This window comes from Castor canadensis, chromosome 19 (genome assembly GCF_047511655.1).
Source record: "Castor canadensis chromosome 19, mCasCan1.hap1v2, whole genome shotgun sequence".
Lineage (NCBI taxonomy): Eukaryota > Metazoa > Chordata > Mammalia > Rodentia > Castoridae > Castor > Castor canadensis.
The window spans coordinates 42,875,685-42,887,928 of record NC_133404.1 but is presented as its reverse complement, the minus strand read 5'-3'; the positions used below and the strand labels follow the sequence as shown (position 1 = coordinate 42,887,928).

The 12,244-nt window shown below is 50.1% G+C and overlaps 2 protein-coding genes across 7 annotated transcripts in view; both read left to right on the top strand.

Annotated features, from left to right (window-relative positions):
- The window catches only part of Cpeb1 (cytoplasmic polyadenylation element binding protein 1), a 78,630-nt gene extending 71,342 nt beyond the window's left edge, over positions 1–7,288 (top strand). For all 6 annotated transcript variants that reach the window (XM_074061472.1, XM_074061473.1, XM_074061469.1 and 3 more), the window contains 5 exons: positions 303–439; positions 2,347–2,545; positions 3,836–3,930; positions 4,446–4,526; positions 5,844–7,288. In XM_074061472.1, the coding sequence (XP_073917573.1) occupies positions 303–439; positions 2,347–2,545; positions 3,836–3,930; positions 4,446–4,526; positions 5,844–5,954 (623 nt within the window). In that variant the 3' untranslated portion in view covers positions 5,955–7,288. The remainder of the gene's footprint in view (positions 1–302; positions 440–2,346; positions 2,546–3,835; positions 3,931–4,445; positions 4,527–5,843) is intronic.
- A 1,483-nt stretch (positions 7,289–8,771) lies between these two features.
- Rps17 (ribosomal protein S17) lies at positions 8,772–11,583 on the top strand. Its single transcript, XM_020183519.2, has 5 exons — positions 8,772–8,892; positions 9,158–9,309; positions 9,516–9,621; positions 10,223–10,288; positions 11,459–11,583. The coding sequence occupies exons 1-5, from the start codon at positions 8,890–8,892 to the stop codon at positions 11,537–11,539; spliced, it is 408 nt and encodes a 135-aa protein (XP_020039108.1). The 5' UTR covers positions 8,772–8,889; the 3' UTR covers positions 11,540–11,583.
- The last annotated feature ends 661 nt before the right edge of the window (positions 11,584–12,244 follow it).

Below are 12,244 nucleotides of genomic sequence, written 5' to 3'. Positions count from 1 at the left end.
CATCCCTCCTGGCTCCGCTGACTTGAACATGCTCTGTGTTCTGGGACAGAGTGTTTCATGGTAGTGTAGGGTCCTCTGTCCCTTTCCTTACAGAGTGGGAGATGGTATACATATCTGTCCCTTGGCTTGGACATATGACATAGCAAGTACTTCCTTCAACAAGACTTTTCAAGAGTGAAACAAAAATAGATCTTATACTCGAGGCCTCCTCTCTTAGAAGAAGCTCCCTTTGCAAGGTTGCCCAGGTTGAGGAGTAGCCACCCGAGGGATATTAATACACTTTTTCCTCTCATTGGGAATAGGGTATGTGTATCTGGTGTTCGAACTAGAGAAGTCTGTTCGAGCCTTGCTTCAGGCTTGCTCTCATGACCCCCTGAGTCCCGATGGCCTGAGTGAATATTACTTCAAGATGTCCAGCCGAAGGATGCGCTGCAAGGAGGTGGGTTAGCATGTGTTCTTTCTGGGCCAGGGTTACTGGGCATGGCGTCCTTTCTGGGTTGAGGTAACTGGAGTACTGTGGCACTGGGCTTCTTGGGTTGGGTGGATATGCAGATGGCAGGTAATAGGTGTTCCTCCTGAGGCAATAGCTTCTCAATTACATTTAAAAAAAAAACCAGCCTTTGGGCCTTAATGGGGTGGAAGGGAGGTGCATGAGTGTGCAGGCACATACTCCTGCCCAGGAAAATCAAACTCTCCCAGCCCACGTGCCCTCCTTGTTAAGCCTACACTTAAGTCCCAAACCTCTTGTCTTACAGATGAAATGGAGAGAAGCAACTTTGTCTACTTGGACTTAACTGATAAAATGTAGCGATTTCTCCCTATTCCTGCTATCAGGCCATGCCTTCTGACCCCTAATCCATGGTGGGTAAATTCTCTTTCAACCCATGCCCACCATGGCTCTTCATTCCGCTCAGGGCTTCATTAGTAGTGTGGTTTTCTCTCACTTTCTGTATACCTTTTTGGTATCAGCCTTACATGTCCTTGCATCAGGAAGTTATTTCACCTTGGGCAGCCTCATTGCAGATCCTTATCTCACTCAGGCTTACTGGTCAGTCAGGTGGAGTTGAGGAAGCTCCACTTTAACCAGGCTCCCAAGTGGTTCTACAGGATAGAGTTTGAGAACCATTTGTCATGAGTTCAGGAGCCAGAGTGGTGGGTTTTAAAAATCTGATTCCAGAGCTCATCACTTTTGTGACATTGGGCTAGGTATTTAATATCTCTGAAACTTCATTTCCTCATCTATCCAATGAGAAAGTAAAAAATTGAAAACAGGCATTGCCAGAGGTTTAGCAGGGAAGCATGAATATGCACAGCAGAGTATTTTTAGGACAGTGAGACTACTCTGTATGATTGTGCAGTGGAAGATACATGTCATTACACATTTGTCCAAACCCACAGGATGTGCAGTACCCAGCAAGAGTGAACCCTGATGTCATCCATGGGTATTGGGGTGGTGATGTGTCATATTCTGTGTGCAGAGCGTTGATAGTGAGGGAGACCTTGCATACGTGGGGTAGGAAGTACATGAGAAGTCTCTGTACTTCTGATCTGTTTTACTGTGATCCCAAACAACTCTGAAAAGTTAAATCTATTTTTTTTCTAAATCTGTGTCGTAAGGGAGGAAATGCCTATTTTATGGTGAGTGGTGAAAAACCACTTACTGGTCACCTGTCACCTCACTTCATTGTGGCCTCTTCTGCCTGCTATACCAGACTTAATTCTGGGTTTAGGGGATTCAGAGACAAAGGACATATGTAGTCCGCTTCTGCCCTAGTGAAACTCAGCTCTACAAGACCTCAGAGGTCTCTGTGCATGACTTTCCACCCTGTTTCTTTCTCTGGTTATTCCCACTGTTCTTGGCACAAAGCCCGCTAGGCCAGTAAGCATCTCACAAATAAGACAAGCATTCCCACCCTTCTGTCCTCAGGCTCCCAGCTCTTAATTTCCCTGAGTTCTTGTTTCCTGAGGATTTGGTTTCTTTGTTAAGGACTCAGTGTCTCTGTTCATCAGTGTTTGTGGCTCTGGGCTGGAGGCTTTGCGGAATGTGCTGGGCCTCACAGTTGGGTACCTCGTGCTCACCTCCAGGATGAGTAAGTGCTGCTGTTCTTTCTTTCTCCATTCTGGACACTTGAACTCACTAAAATTAAACTCCAGTTGTGTTGGGTAAGGGTGCCTTACTGGATACCTGTGTGCATGACAAGGGTGATGATGCCACCTTACCTGCACAGGTCTCAGCAGCCTCAGATACACTACCTCCAGAACATGGTCCTACTGTACAAGGATCTCTTTCTCCTTGTCTGTCTCTGGCTCTCTGCCAGGGCTGATACATCTTTGTGGGGTTTTCAGGTACAGGTGATCCCCTGGGTCTTGGCTGACAGCAACTTTGTTCGGAGCCCGTCTCAGAGGCTGGACCCCAGCAGGACAGTGTTTGTTGGTGCCTTGCATGGGATGCTCAATGCTGAGGCCCTGGCTGCCATCTTGAATGACCTATTTGGTGGAGTGGTGTATGCTGGGATTGACACAGATAAGCACAAGTATCCCATTGGTGAGTGTCCTCCTTTTGTGTGGGGAAGCTTGGTGGCCCCTGGGAGTAGATCAAGATTGTGGTGCTTCCCCTTGGGAGTGGAGACAGAGGCTTGACCCAGGTCTGCAGACTAGCATGTACCAGCAGCACACATCTTTTCTTAGACAAGTCACCAGAACTGGCCCCTCTACACACAGCCTGAGGGAAAAGTGACTGCAGGCTCTAGAATGTAATTGGTGAGAATGATGTAAGAACTTCGATGGTAGCTCAAGGTTAAGAGCCAAACCAGTTAGGACAGACAATAGGTGATATTTAATTAAAAGGTCATATTTTTCTGAACTTGCCCTATTTCCTTTATTAAAAGTTCTTGTGGCTGGGCACATTGGCTTACACCTCTAATCCTAGCTGCTCAGGAGGTGTAGATGAGAAAGATGGGTCTGAGCTCAGCCCCAGGCAAAAACATGAGACCAGACCTTACCTGAAAAATGACTAAAGCAGAAAGGGCTGGAGGTGTGGCTCAAGTGGTAAAGTGCCTGTCTAGCAAACATGAGGTCCTGAGTTCAAAACCCGGCACCACCAAAAAAAAAAGGGTGCTATGGTGTTGTCTGGGGTCAGAGACCAGGTCATGCTGAAGGAGAGCTTTCTGGGTGATTCAGGAAATGGCGTGCAGTCATGGCCTATGTTGCCCCAGCTTTCTGAAGTCTGAGGGCCTGACCACTGGGTTTAGATCAGCACCTTAGAACAAGGTCAGTTTCACAGATACGGCAGAATAACCTTAGTGGTTGGGTTTGGAAGGGGAGCAGAGCCTGAACTCTCTGATCAAGACATAGCTTAGCCCAGCTCTCCAGAGGCTTAGTCTGCCACCCACTCTGCGTCTGGTCAGGAAGGAGCATTATGTGCTCCTCAGTCCTGTGCCACCGACTGAGAACAAGGACTTCAGAGACTGTGGAGGCGGAGGCGGAGGCGGCACTTGGCAGGATGGGGCTTCTTCTGGAACTCCTGCTAGGTCTCCAGGGCGCCTGTCATTCAGATAGGTGTTTGGTCTGCATCTTGATTTTCACCCTGAACGTTTTACCCTTACCTGTGCATCTGCAATGGAGGAGTCCCTTCCTTCCTGCTAGGGTTAAATAAAATGTAGTATTAAAAAATTAATTCCACCACTCTTTAATACGACTCCTACGAAATTTACATAAGTACTCGAGTACATTGTTTCTGTTGGGACAGCACTGGTATAGAAACAGCTTCCCAAGTGTTGACAGGTGGCACTGGGGAGAATTTGGCTAGAAGGTAAGCTTGTGTCTGTTGTCCTAGGGTCTGGTCGTGTGACTTTCAATAACCAACGTAGTTACCTGAAAGCAGTCAGTGCTGCTTTTGTGGAGATCAAAACCACCAAGTTTACCAAGAAGGTAAGCGTGTTGGCTTATGTCCTTACTCTGGGATACCCAAGGAGGGACTTGGGCCAATTGGGGCAGGTCTGGGACTGGGGTCACAATCCAGCTGCAGAATTAACATGAGTTTAGGGAATAAGGTGGATCTGGTCTTCATGGGCTCAGCAGGAAGGGAACTGGGACTGTGGAGCCTCCTGAGCTGAGGGGTGCCTTCCCTCTCTGTGGTGTTTGTCTGGCATTGCTGAGTACGCAGACTTCCTTTATCCCATTTTGCCTGCATCTCCTGAACACTTGCCTAAGGCTGATGGATAGAGGAGGGAAGGTGGGAAGGTTTGTGGTGCCTGAGTCCTGGAGTCAGCAGCCTGGCTCTGCATGGTGTGAGTCTGTCCTCCAGGATCCCTGCCTGTTCTCTATGTCCTCCTTTAAAACAAAAAAGCATCCTGCATTTTTAAGTGTGTCCTGGTAATACGCCCTCGTAGTCCACCGGGCCCCTGGTGAAAAGAGTCAGTTCATCCTCCTGTGCTTTTCTGCAGGTTCAGATTGACCCCTACCTAGAAGATTCTCTGTGTCATATCTGCAGTTCTCAGCCTGGTCCTTTCTTCTGTCGAGATCAGGTGAGTCCCCTGGGTACTGAAGATGCCTATAAAGTCCCTGCCTCAATTAAAAATTAATCCATGCTTTTGATATTTAGTGTTGGAGTTCTGAGGTATACCTCGTGATGTCTCAGTGTAGAGGAGGAGGCAGCAGTCGTGGGACATAATACAGCTAGCTTGACCCCAGGATGCCTGGGGATGCTTGTTGAGTTGCATCTTCATACTTTGGCCTTCTTCCTGGGCTGCTGCTGTGTGGCATGGTACTGTTGGTGGGTGGTTTTGTAGCCACCTGGGTGGTGGAGCCAGTGGTATCTTGGAGCCAAGCATTGCTGTTCTGGCTCTGAGACCCTCCAACTTGATTTTTTTTTTTTCCCCTGCTAGAGGGAATTTGTTTTCCATTGTTGCAAACCCTCTGAATGTCTGGGCTACTCTGATCCTTGCACTTGGGCTGTACCCACAGTTGTTAGCAACAGAAACAGTTTGACAGCTTTTTGTTGGGTGTTTCTGGGTCACGGAGTGCAGGTCTGGATGTGTCAGCAGTGCTTCTCCAACGTGAATTACTACACATTGTGTTAAAATGCTGATGCTGTGTCAGTGGTTTTTGGGTGCATTCTGAGATTCCACGTTTAACAAGTTGTCAAGTGGTTCCATGTTGCTGGTTTGAGCCACAATTGGACATGGTCTAGGAGATGTTTGGGGTCACCCATGCTTTTGTTTTACAGTGATGCTGTCCCCTCAGGGTGGGAGTCTATGTGTTAGAAAGTAGTCAAACTAAGACTCCCAAATGAGAGTTTAGAGTAAATTTGGGTAGTTAGGTAAGGCCTAAAAACAAGCATCTTTCAAAAAGCCTTTATAAATCGGAACCTTTCACAGGGGATCAGACACTGCCTCAAAGGTTAATGGCTTACCTGAAGGTTACCAAGCTAGCAGAAGGTGGGGCTGAGACTGGGGTACAAACCCAGTCCCCGTTCCTCACTCACTGGGAGAGGAAGGCATGTTGCCCAGCATGAGACTCTTACTGTAGCTAGTTCTTCAAATGTCCTCCCATATTGGCAGCACATGATGGTACAACTGCTCTGTAGGAGGTGAGAGGGCAGGGAATAGAAGAGCAGCTGTAGTGATGAGATAAAGGAAGCTGTGTGGTCTCTGTTCACACTAGGAGCACGCTTTTGTAAGGGCACCCACCAAAACATGACAGTGGATTTGCTGTGGTTGGTCAGGCTTCTGCCAGTGCACCACAGAAGCTAGAGGGTCTCCCATTTCCTCTGCAAGCAGAAGAGTCAGCTGTGCCTCGTGCTAACACTGGTGTGGCATCTCCCCTTTTTGTTCCCAACCCAGGTCTGCTTCAAGTACTTCTGCCGGAGCTGCTGGCACTGGCGGCACAGCATGGAAAGCCTGCGTCATCACAGCCCCCTCATGCGGAACCAGAAGGGCCGAGACGCCAGCTAGAGGGCTGGCCTGGTCCAGCAGCCTGTGGCGCCCAAGGCTGGCAGGTCAGGCAGTAGCCTGTATCACCCTGCTTGCCACTGGCTACCAGGGAGCTGGCTTCCCAAGGACAAGGGAAAATCGTAGTCACCTTTGCACTCGCTGAATCTGTCTTTGTTTCTGCACTAATTAATGCACAATGAGTTTGCCGGGTTTTGTTTTCAGGGGGTGTGCCAGGGCAAAGACCCTCTGATTCACCCTCCAAGCAACTCTAGTTTTCCCAGATTTTAGTTTCTCATTTTGCAGATGAAAAGAAAAAAAGAACTGTGTGTCAGAAGGCATCGACACGGACGCCTGCACTGAGGTGTGTTTGTGTGTTTACGACAGCGCTTCTTGCACTCCCTGCAGCGCTGCCGAAGGAGACGTGCGGGTCTCGTGGGTTTTGCTCTGGCAGTTGCCATACAGTGCCTTTCCATTATTTAACCCCCACCTGAACGGCATAAACTGAGTGTTCAGCTGGTGTTTTTTACTGTAAACAACAGGGAGACTTTGCTCTTCATTTAAACCAAATCATATTTCATATTTTACGCTCGAGGGTTTTTACCGGTTCCTTTTTACACTCCTTAAAACAGTTTTTAAGTCGTTTGGAACAAGATTTTTTTTCTTTTCCTGGCAGCTTTTAACATTACAGCAAATTTGTGTCTGGGGACTGCTGGCCACTGTTCTCACAGTTGGGAATCAAAGCATTTGCAGCCAAGAAAAATTCTGTTTTATTTGAAACTGGACCGGGAAAACGGTGTCTGAGCGGCTGCTGTATATAGTTTTAAATGTTTATTGCACCTTCTTAAGTTGCACTTATGTGGGGGGAGGGTTGATAGAAGTTTTTAATCACAAAGTCACAGGACTTTTTTCTTTTGTAAACTGAGCTTAAAAAAAAAAAGGGCTGCTTTTTTTTGGTGGGGGGCAGATGAAGGCTCACAGGAGCCCTTTCTCCTAGAGGGGCAATTATCCTTCCTTACAGCTTTCATTTGAGGAATGTGTGAATCAACAATCGCAGTTGACTGAAATGCTACTGGAATTTGAAAACTTGACTCTTTTCCCTTTTTTTTTTTTTTTAATTAGTACTTGCCCCTCTTAGGGAAGCTGTGTGCCAAAGAACCAGTGTCATAACTCCCCTCCCCTCTGCTGAGCTGACGTTGCATTGTTGCATATCCCAGCTACTCTGTGGGTTTTGTGAAGCTGTGTGTGAAGTCTCTACCTCATTGTAGTATGTGCAGGCAAGACTGCATTCTCCTGCAGATGTGTGGAGTAAGCTGTGGTGTAGTTTTTTTGGCACATAATAAACACGTTGCAGCAGAGTTTTGGTTTTGTGTCTCTGACTGGGGTGTGTTGAAGCAAATGGGTAACGGGTGTAACAAGATTTCAAAGAAAAACTCATGTTTCCTTGGGTTTTCTGTAATGGGATTACAGTCCAGGACAATAATGAGGCTGTGTGGGAAACCTGCCCCTATGTGTTTGTGGTAACTTCATGGCCACATGTACTTTGGAGATGCCTCTGCCAGTGGGTGGGTGTTAGTAGCCCTTGCACAAGAAGCCCTCTCATGTAAGCAGAGCCTCCAGATGCCCCTAGGGGAATGTCAGGGGCCACTTGCTGTGAGCCCTGCCTTGTTTATCCTCTTGGATTTACCCAGTTCCTTTCTGAGACGGAGGAATTTGCTTTTGGACCCTTTCTCATAGGCTTCTAGGATTTGTGATGAGTCTGCTGGTTTTTCAGGTATTGAGGGTCTTTGGACTAACCCTTTGGGGGGACTGAAGTAATCTGAGGTAGAGGGAGCCCTGCATACGGAAGCCTCCTTTCTGTGGAGGTGCACAAGCTCACTATTGGGGAGGCGAGGGCTTCCCTTCACACCAACCGTGAGACCAGGCGACAGCTTCACTGGAAGTTCACAGGCAAAAGCAGCTCTGGCTATGCAGGAGATTACAGGGCTGGGGCCATGGCTCAAGCTGTACAGTACTTGCGGCCTCTGAAGTGCGAGGCCTTGAGTTCAAATCCCCGTAACATCGAGAGAAAAGATCCTGATCTTTCCTTTGGTCTCATCTCATTTCCTGTTCCACGGAGAGTGGCATCTCTCTCCCCTGGCTCCCTCCTGCCTTGTCCTGGCGCTCTTTTCAGGCTTAGGGGCTGCCTGCCCTGCAGCCTTCCATACGCCAGCTGTACAAAGTGCGGGACTGGCGCGGGTGGGGATGAGGCTTAGCCCAGGACCCTAAACACCAACCTGACCAGCCCGGCCTGTAAGTCAGGTGGAGCCCAGGGAGCCGGACTGGGGACTCAGCCCGCAGAGGGGAATGGCCTGAAGATGGAGGGCCCTGCGGGTGAGCTGGGGCGTCCGTCCGTCCGTGCGTTCGGACGTCGGCCAGCTTCGGAGCACTGGAGGTCTGCCTGACACATGGCCTTGCTGCGTGGGGTTCACCTCTGGTTGTGACAGGTGCTAAGAAATACCGGAGCAGCGCGAGGGATGCTCGTAACCTGGGGAAAGCCCCTGAGGTGACGTGAGCCGACACCCTCTCCCGGCCGCACGCGGGCTCCCCGCTAAGACCTGCCCGCCTGACCCGAGGGCTGCGCACGGGGCTGTCCCCAACACCCCGCCTGCCTTCGTCTTCCCCAGGCTTCCCCTTCTCTCCTTGCGTGCGGGAGAGGTGGGCTGGAAACGCCCACGCTACGCAGAGTGAATTCAGCCGGCGGCGGAAACGGAGCCCCGCCTTCCGGGGGGCGGAACAGACTCTCGCCCCGCCCACCGCGGGGCGCTCGGCCCGCACTTCCGCCCCGTCCCGCCAGGGGCCGCTGTGGGCTCTTGAGAGAGCTCGGCGCGTCCTAGTCGCGGCGGAAGCGGCTTTCAGCCCTGCGCTTTAAAGGTCTCGCTGGTGCTTCCTGTTTCCTCTTTTAGCTGGACCCGCCAACATGGTAGGTTCCGTGATCTGTAGGCCTGAATCTGCCTTCATCGTCCTCCATCCGCGGCTGTCTGCGGCCGACAGCCCCCAGAGGGAGGCTCTGGGCCGGGAGGGCGCGGGGCCCGTCACGTTGGGGCCGCGGCGCGCCGATGGCTTCCGAATTGACCCGCGCTGGGCCGCCCGACCCTCTCAGTGTTCGGGCTCGGCGGAGCCGGCGCTCCCCGGACCCGGCCGTGCTGGCCATCGAGTGACCTTGTCTGTCCCCCCGCCCCCCGCAGGGCCGCGTTCGCACCAAAACCGTGAAGAAGGCGGCCCGGGTCATCATCGAGAAGTACTACACGCGCCTGGGCAATGACTTCCACACCAACAAGCGCGTGTGCGAGGAGATCGCCATCATCCCTAGCAAGAAGCTCCGCAACAAGATCGCCGGGTGAGGGGCTCGGCCGAGGCGGGGGAGGCGGGTACCCTAAGGACCACCGTGCACGGGAGCGGGGGATGGACCTGATGACGACCTTCGGGAGGTTGGGGGTGCAGGAGCCCTGCTGACTGGGGACAGGACGGCACAGGTGTCGGCACCTCCAGGTGCTCTGCTACCAGGGCGAAGTGGCCTGCGTTCTCACGCGTGTGTGCTTGTAGCTATGTCACGCATCTCATGAAGCGGATCCAGAGAGGCCCCGTGAGAGGTATCTCCATCAAGCTGCAGGAGGAGGAGAGAGAGAGGAGAGACAACTACGTTCCGGAGGTAACTGCCTGGGACTTTCTTCAGGACTCTGGGTCCTGCTCACATGGTGTAGCGGGTTCCTGAGAACACTTGGCTTTCAGAAGTCACCTTGGCGAAGTCTGAGATGTCCCTTAACCAGCTGTAGGTGCCTGTAGTCTGCCTACCTGTTCATTGGCTCCTTGTGTGGACCACGTGAAGTCCACTCCTTTTTTCAGGAGAGTCCTCAGTGATTATGTTTAATGAGTGCTATCGTGTCTCCTGCCTTATTTGCCCCAAAAGTAGTAGTTCTGAAGTGTTCACCCAATCTTAAGGCTTTCTGAATACTGTATAGATAGTGAGGGCATAAGGAGATAAAAACAGATGTCTGGGTCTTGCGTTGCTGTAACAAACTTCCTCATCTTGTGGAATCCTAATCTTTTTTGCTCTACCGGTTTTTGTTCTCCATACCATCATCTAAGAACCTGGGGGGAGCCAGTTGTGTTGGCACTAGCACTTGGGAGGTTGAGGCAGGAGGATCTTGAGATCCAGGACAGCTAGGCTACCCAGCAGGATCCTGTCTCAAAATGGGAGGAGCAGGGAAGGTGAGAGATAGCTCATTGGCTGATAACTTTTTATCTTCTAGGTCTCAGCCCTGGATCAGGAGATCATTGAAGTTGACCCTGACACTAAGGAAATGCTGAAGCTTTTGGTGAGTGTCTGCTGGATCTGTAATAACAGTTAATACTTATATTGAGTCCAAGGTAACAGTTGATGAATGGTGGAGTGGGGAATCTTCCACCAAACTAGGCTGCTTCTAAAATGATTTAGCTGGCTGTTGAAGGTTGGGTGCATTAAGATTGCCCACAAGGCTGAAATTCCCAAATCCACCAGCCTCTTCTTCCAGACTGCCCCTTTTATCTTCTGGTTCTGTGGCTGGCCCCTCAGATGTCTCCTCTGTTGCAATTCTAGCAGCTTTCACTCTGCTTTTCCTTTGGAGGCTGTGTCTGAATGCTAACCTTGGAAGTGAACAGTGGTCTCACTCCAAATTCATACCAGGCACAACTTAGTTCACAGGTGTCTTAGATGCTGTGTAATGTTTCACTTCCATGGTTATCTTAGTCCTTTCATATAAGCTGATGAAAGGAATCTGGGCTCCAAAGTTCAGTATACTGCTAGTGATTTTGAGCAAATTTTTTTTTTGGTGGCACTGGGATTTGAACTTAGGACCTCATGCTTGCTGAGCAGGTGTTCCACCACTTGAGCTGCTCCACCAGCTCTCTTCCCTTTTTCATGCTCATTAAATGTGGTTTTACATGGAAGTTCCCATGTATAACCTGCCACTGAGCTTCAGAAAACTACAGCTGAAACCTGCAGTTAGCCTTCTGTGTGCAGTGTTTTTGCTTTAACTCTAAAGTGGGTATTTGAGAAGCAGATAAGGACATTAGGCTCCTGGTTCCTTCCCAAATGTCAACTGGGTTTGTAATGTCTTGTCTGAAGTTGGTTCTGGAAAGGCAGCAGCACTGTATGCTGTGTAAGTGCCATGGTGGGGGGAGGTTGTTCCAAACGCCTCTCCCCAAAGAAACCCGGGAAATCTGCGGATGCCCGTGGCACATTTTCATGATCTAGGCTTATTTCCCCTGCGCTATAAATAATTTTTAGATTTTCTTTTTCTAAGTATTTTTAACCTACAGTTGATTGACTCTAGGGCTGGGTAGGGCAGCCATTCCCAAAAGGATAGGTTTTGTCGTGGAGGGCCCGATTTGGTTTGACACAGCTAGGGGATATCTCGTGGCCTCTGGTGGGTAAAAGACCAGGAATGCTGCCGGGCTGAGTGCAGTCTCACTGTGCAGTTCACATTGAATCTGTTGTGTCGTTTCAGGACTTCGGCAGTCTCTCCAACCTTCAAGTCACTCAGCCCACAGTTGGGATGAATTTCAAAACACCACGTGGAGCCGTTTAAATCTTTCTGCTGAGATATATTTTCAATAAACCCAGGAACACCAACGTTTCCTGTGTCATCTGTGCTGGTGGGTGTGGGCTAGAATGGGGATTCTCTCATGGAACATAGCTAACTGGCTCTCTTGACAGCTGCCAGGGATTTAGGGGCTACATGGGGAATGGGTTCAACTGAGTTGTGTGAAGAAGCAAGGTTAGCTTTGGTACCAAACGCAAGAAAGAAGCCTGGACAGGTGCGTCAGACACACTTCGGACAGGATTTGGAGAGGTAGGTAGAGTGGTCTGAGCCTGGAAAGCTGCCTTGCTGTTGACTCCCCACTGTGTGCCCCAGGTGTCTGTTCTTCAGCCTGTCACCTGTACCAGACAGGGCTGAGCTTGGTCAGTGAGAGGAAGGGTGGACAGTGAGGATCCTGGCTCTGTACTGCTTTGTTTGTAGTGCTGGGGCTCTAGGTTGGCATGAATGCTGCTCAAGTGAGCCCCACCCCCAGCCCAAGCGGATCTTAACAAGCCAGCAGCGATGTCTGCTCCTTGTGGGAAGGCAGAGCTTGCTAGCTGAAGTTGTGAGTCCACCTGAGTGGCCAGGCCAAGTTGGGTGTGTTTACCTGGTGGTACCTGGCAAGGGAGTCGTGAAGCTGGGATTTGAACCCAAGTCAGGCAGATACAGTAAAAGTTTTATAATTTTGATTTGAAATTTAATTTCAAAATTGTA

What these genes read in the sequence shown, in the direction of transcription:
- Rps17 (XM_020183519.2), top strand. An exon ending in CTCCGCAACAAGATCGCCGG is followed by an intron (nt 9,310 to 9,515) that starts GTGAGGGGCTCG and finishes GTGTGCTTGTAG; the next exon opens with CTATGTCACGCATCTCATGA. An exon ending in GAGACAACTACGTTCCGGAG is followed by an intron (nt 9,622 to 10,222) that starts GTAACTGCCTGG and finishes TTTATCTTCTAG; the next exon opens with GTCTCAGCCCTGGATCAGGA.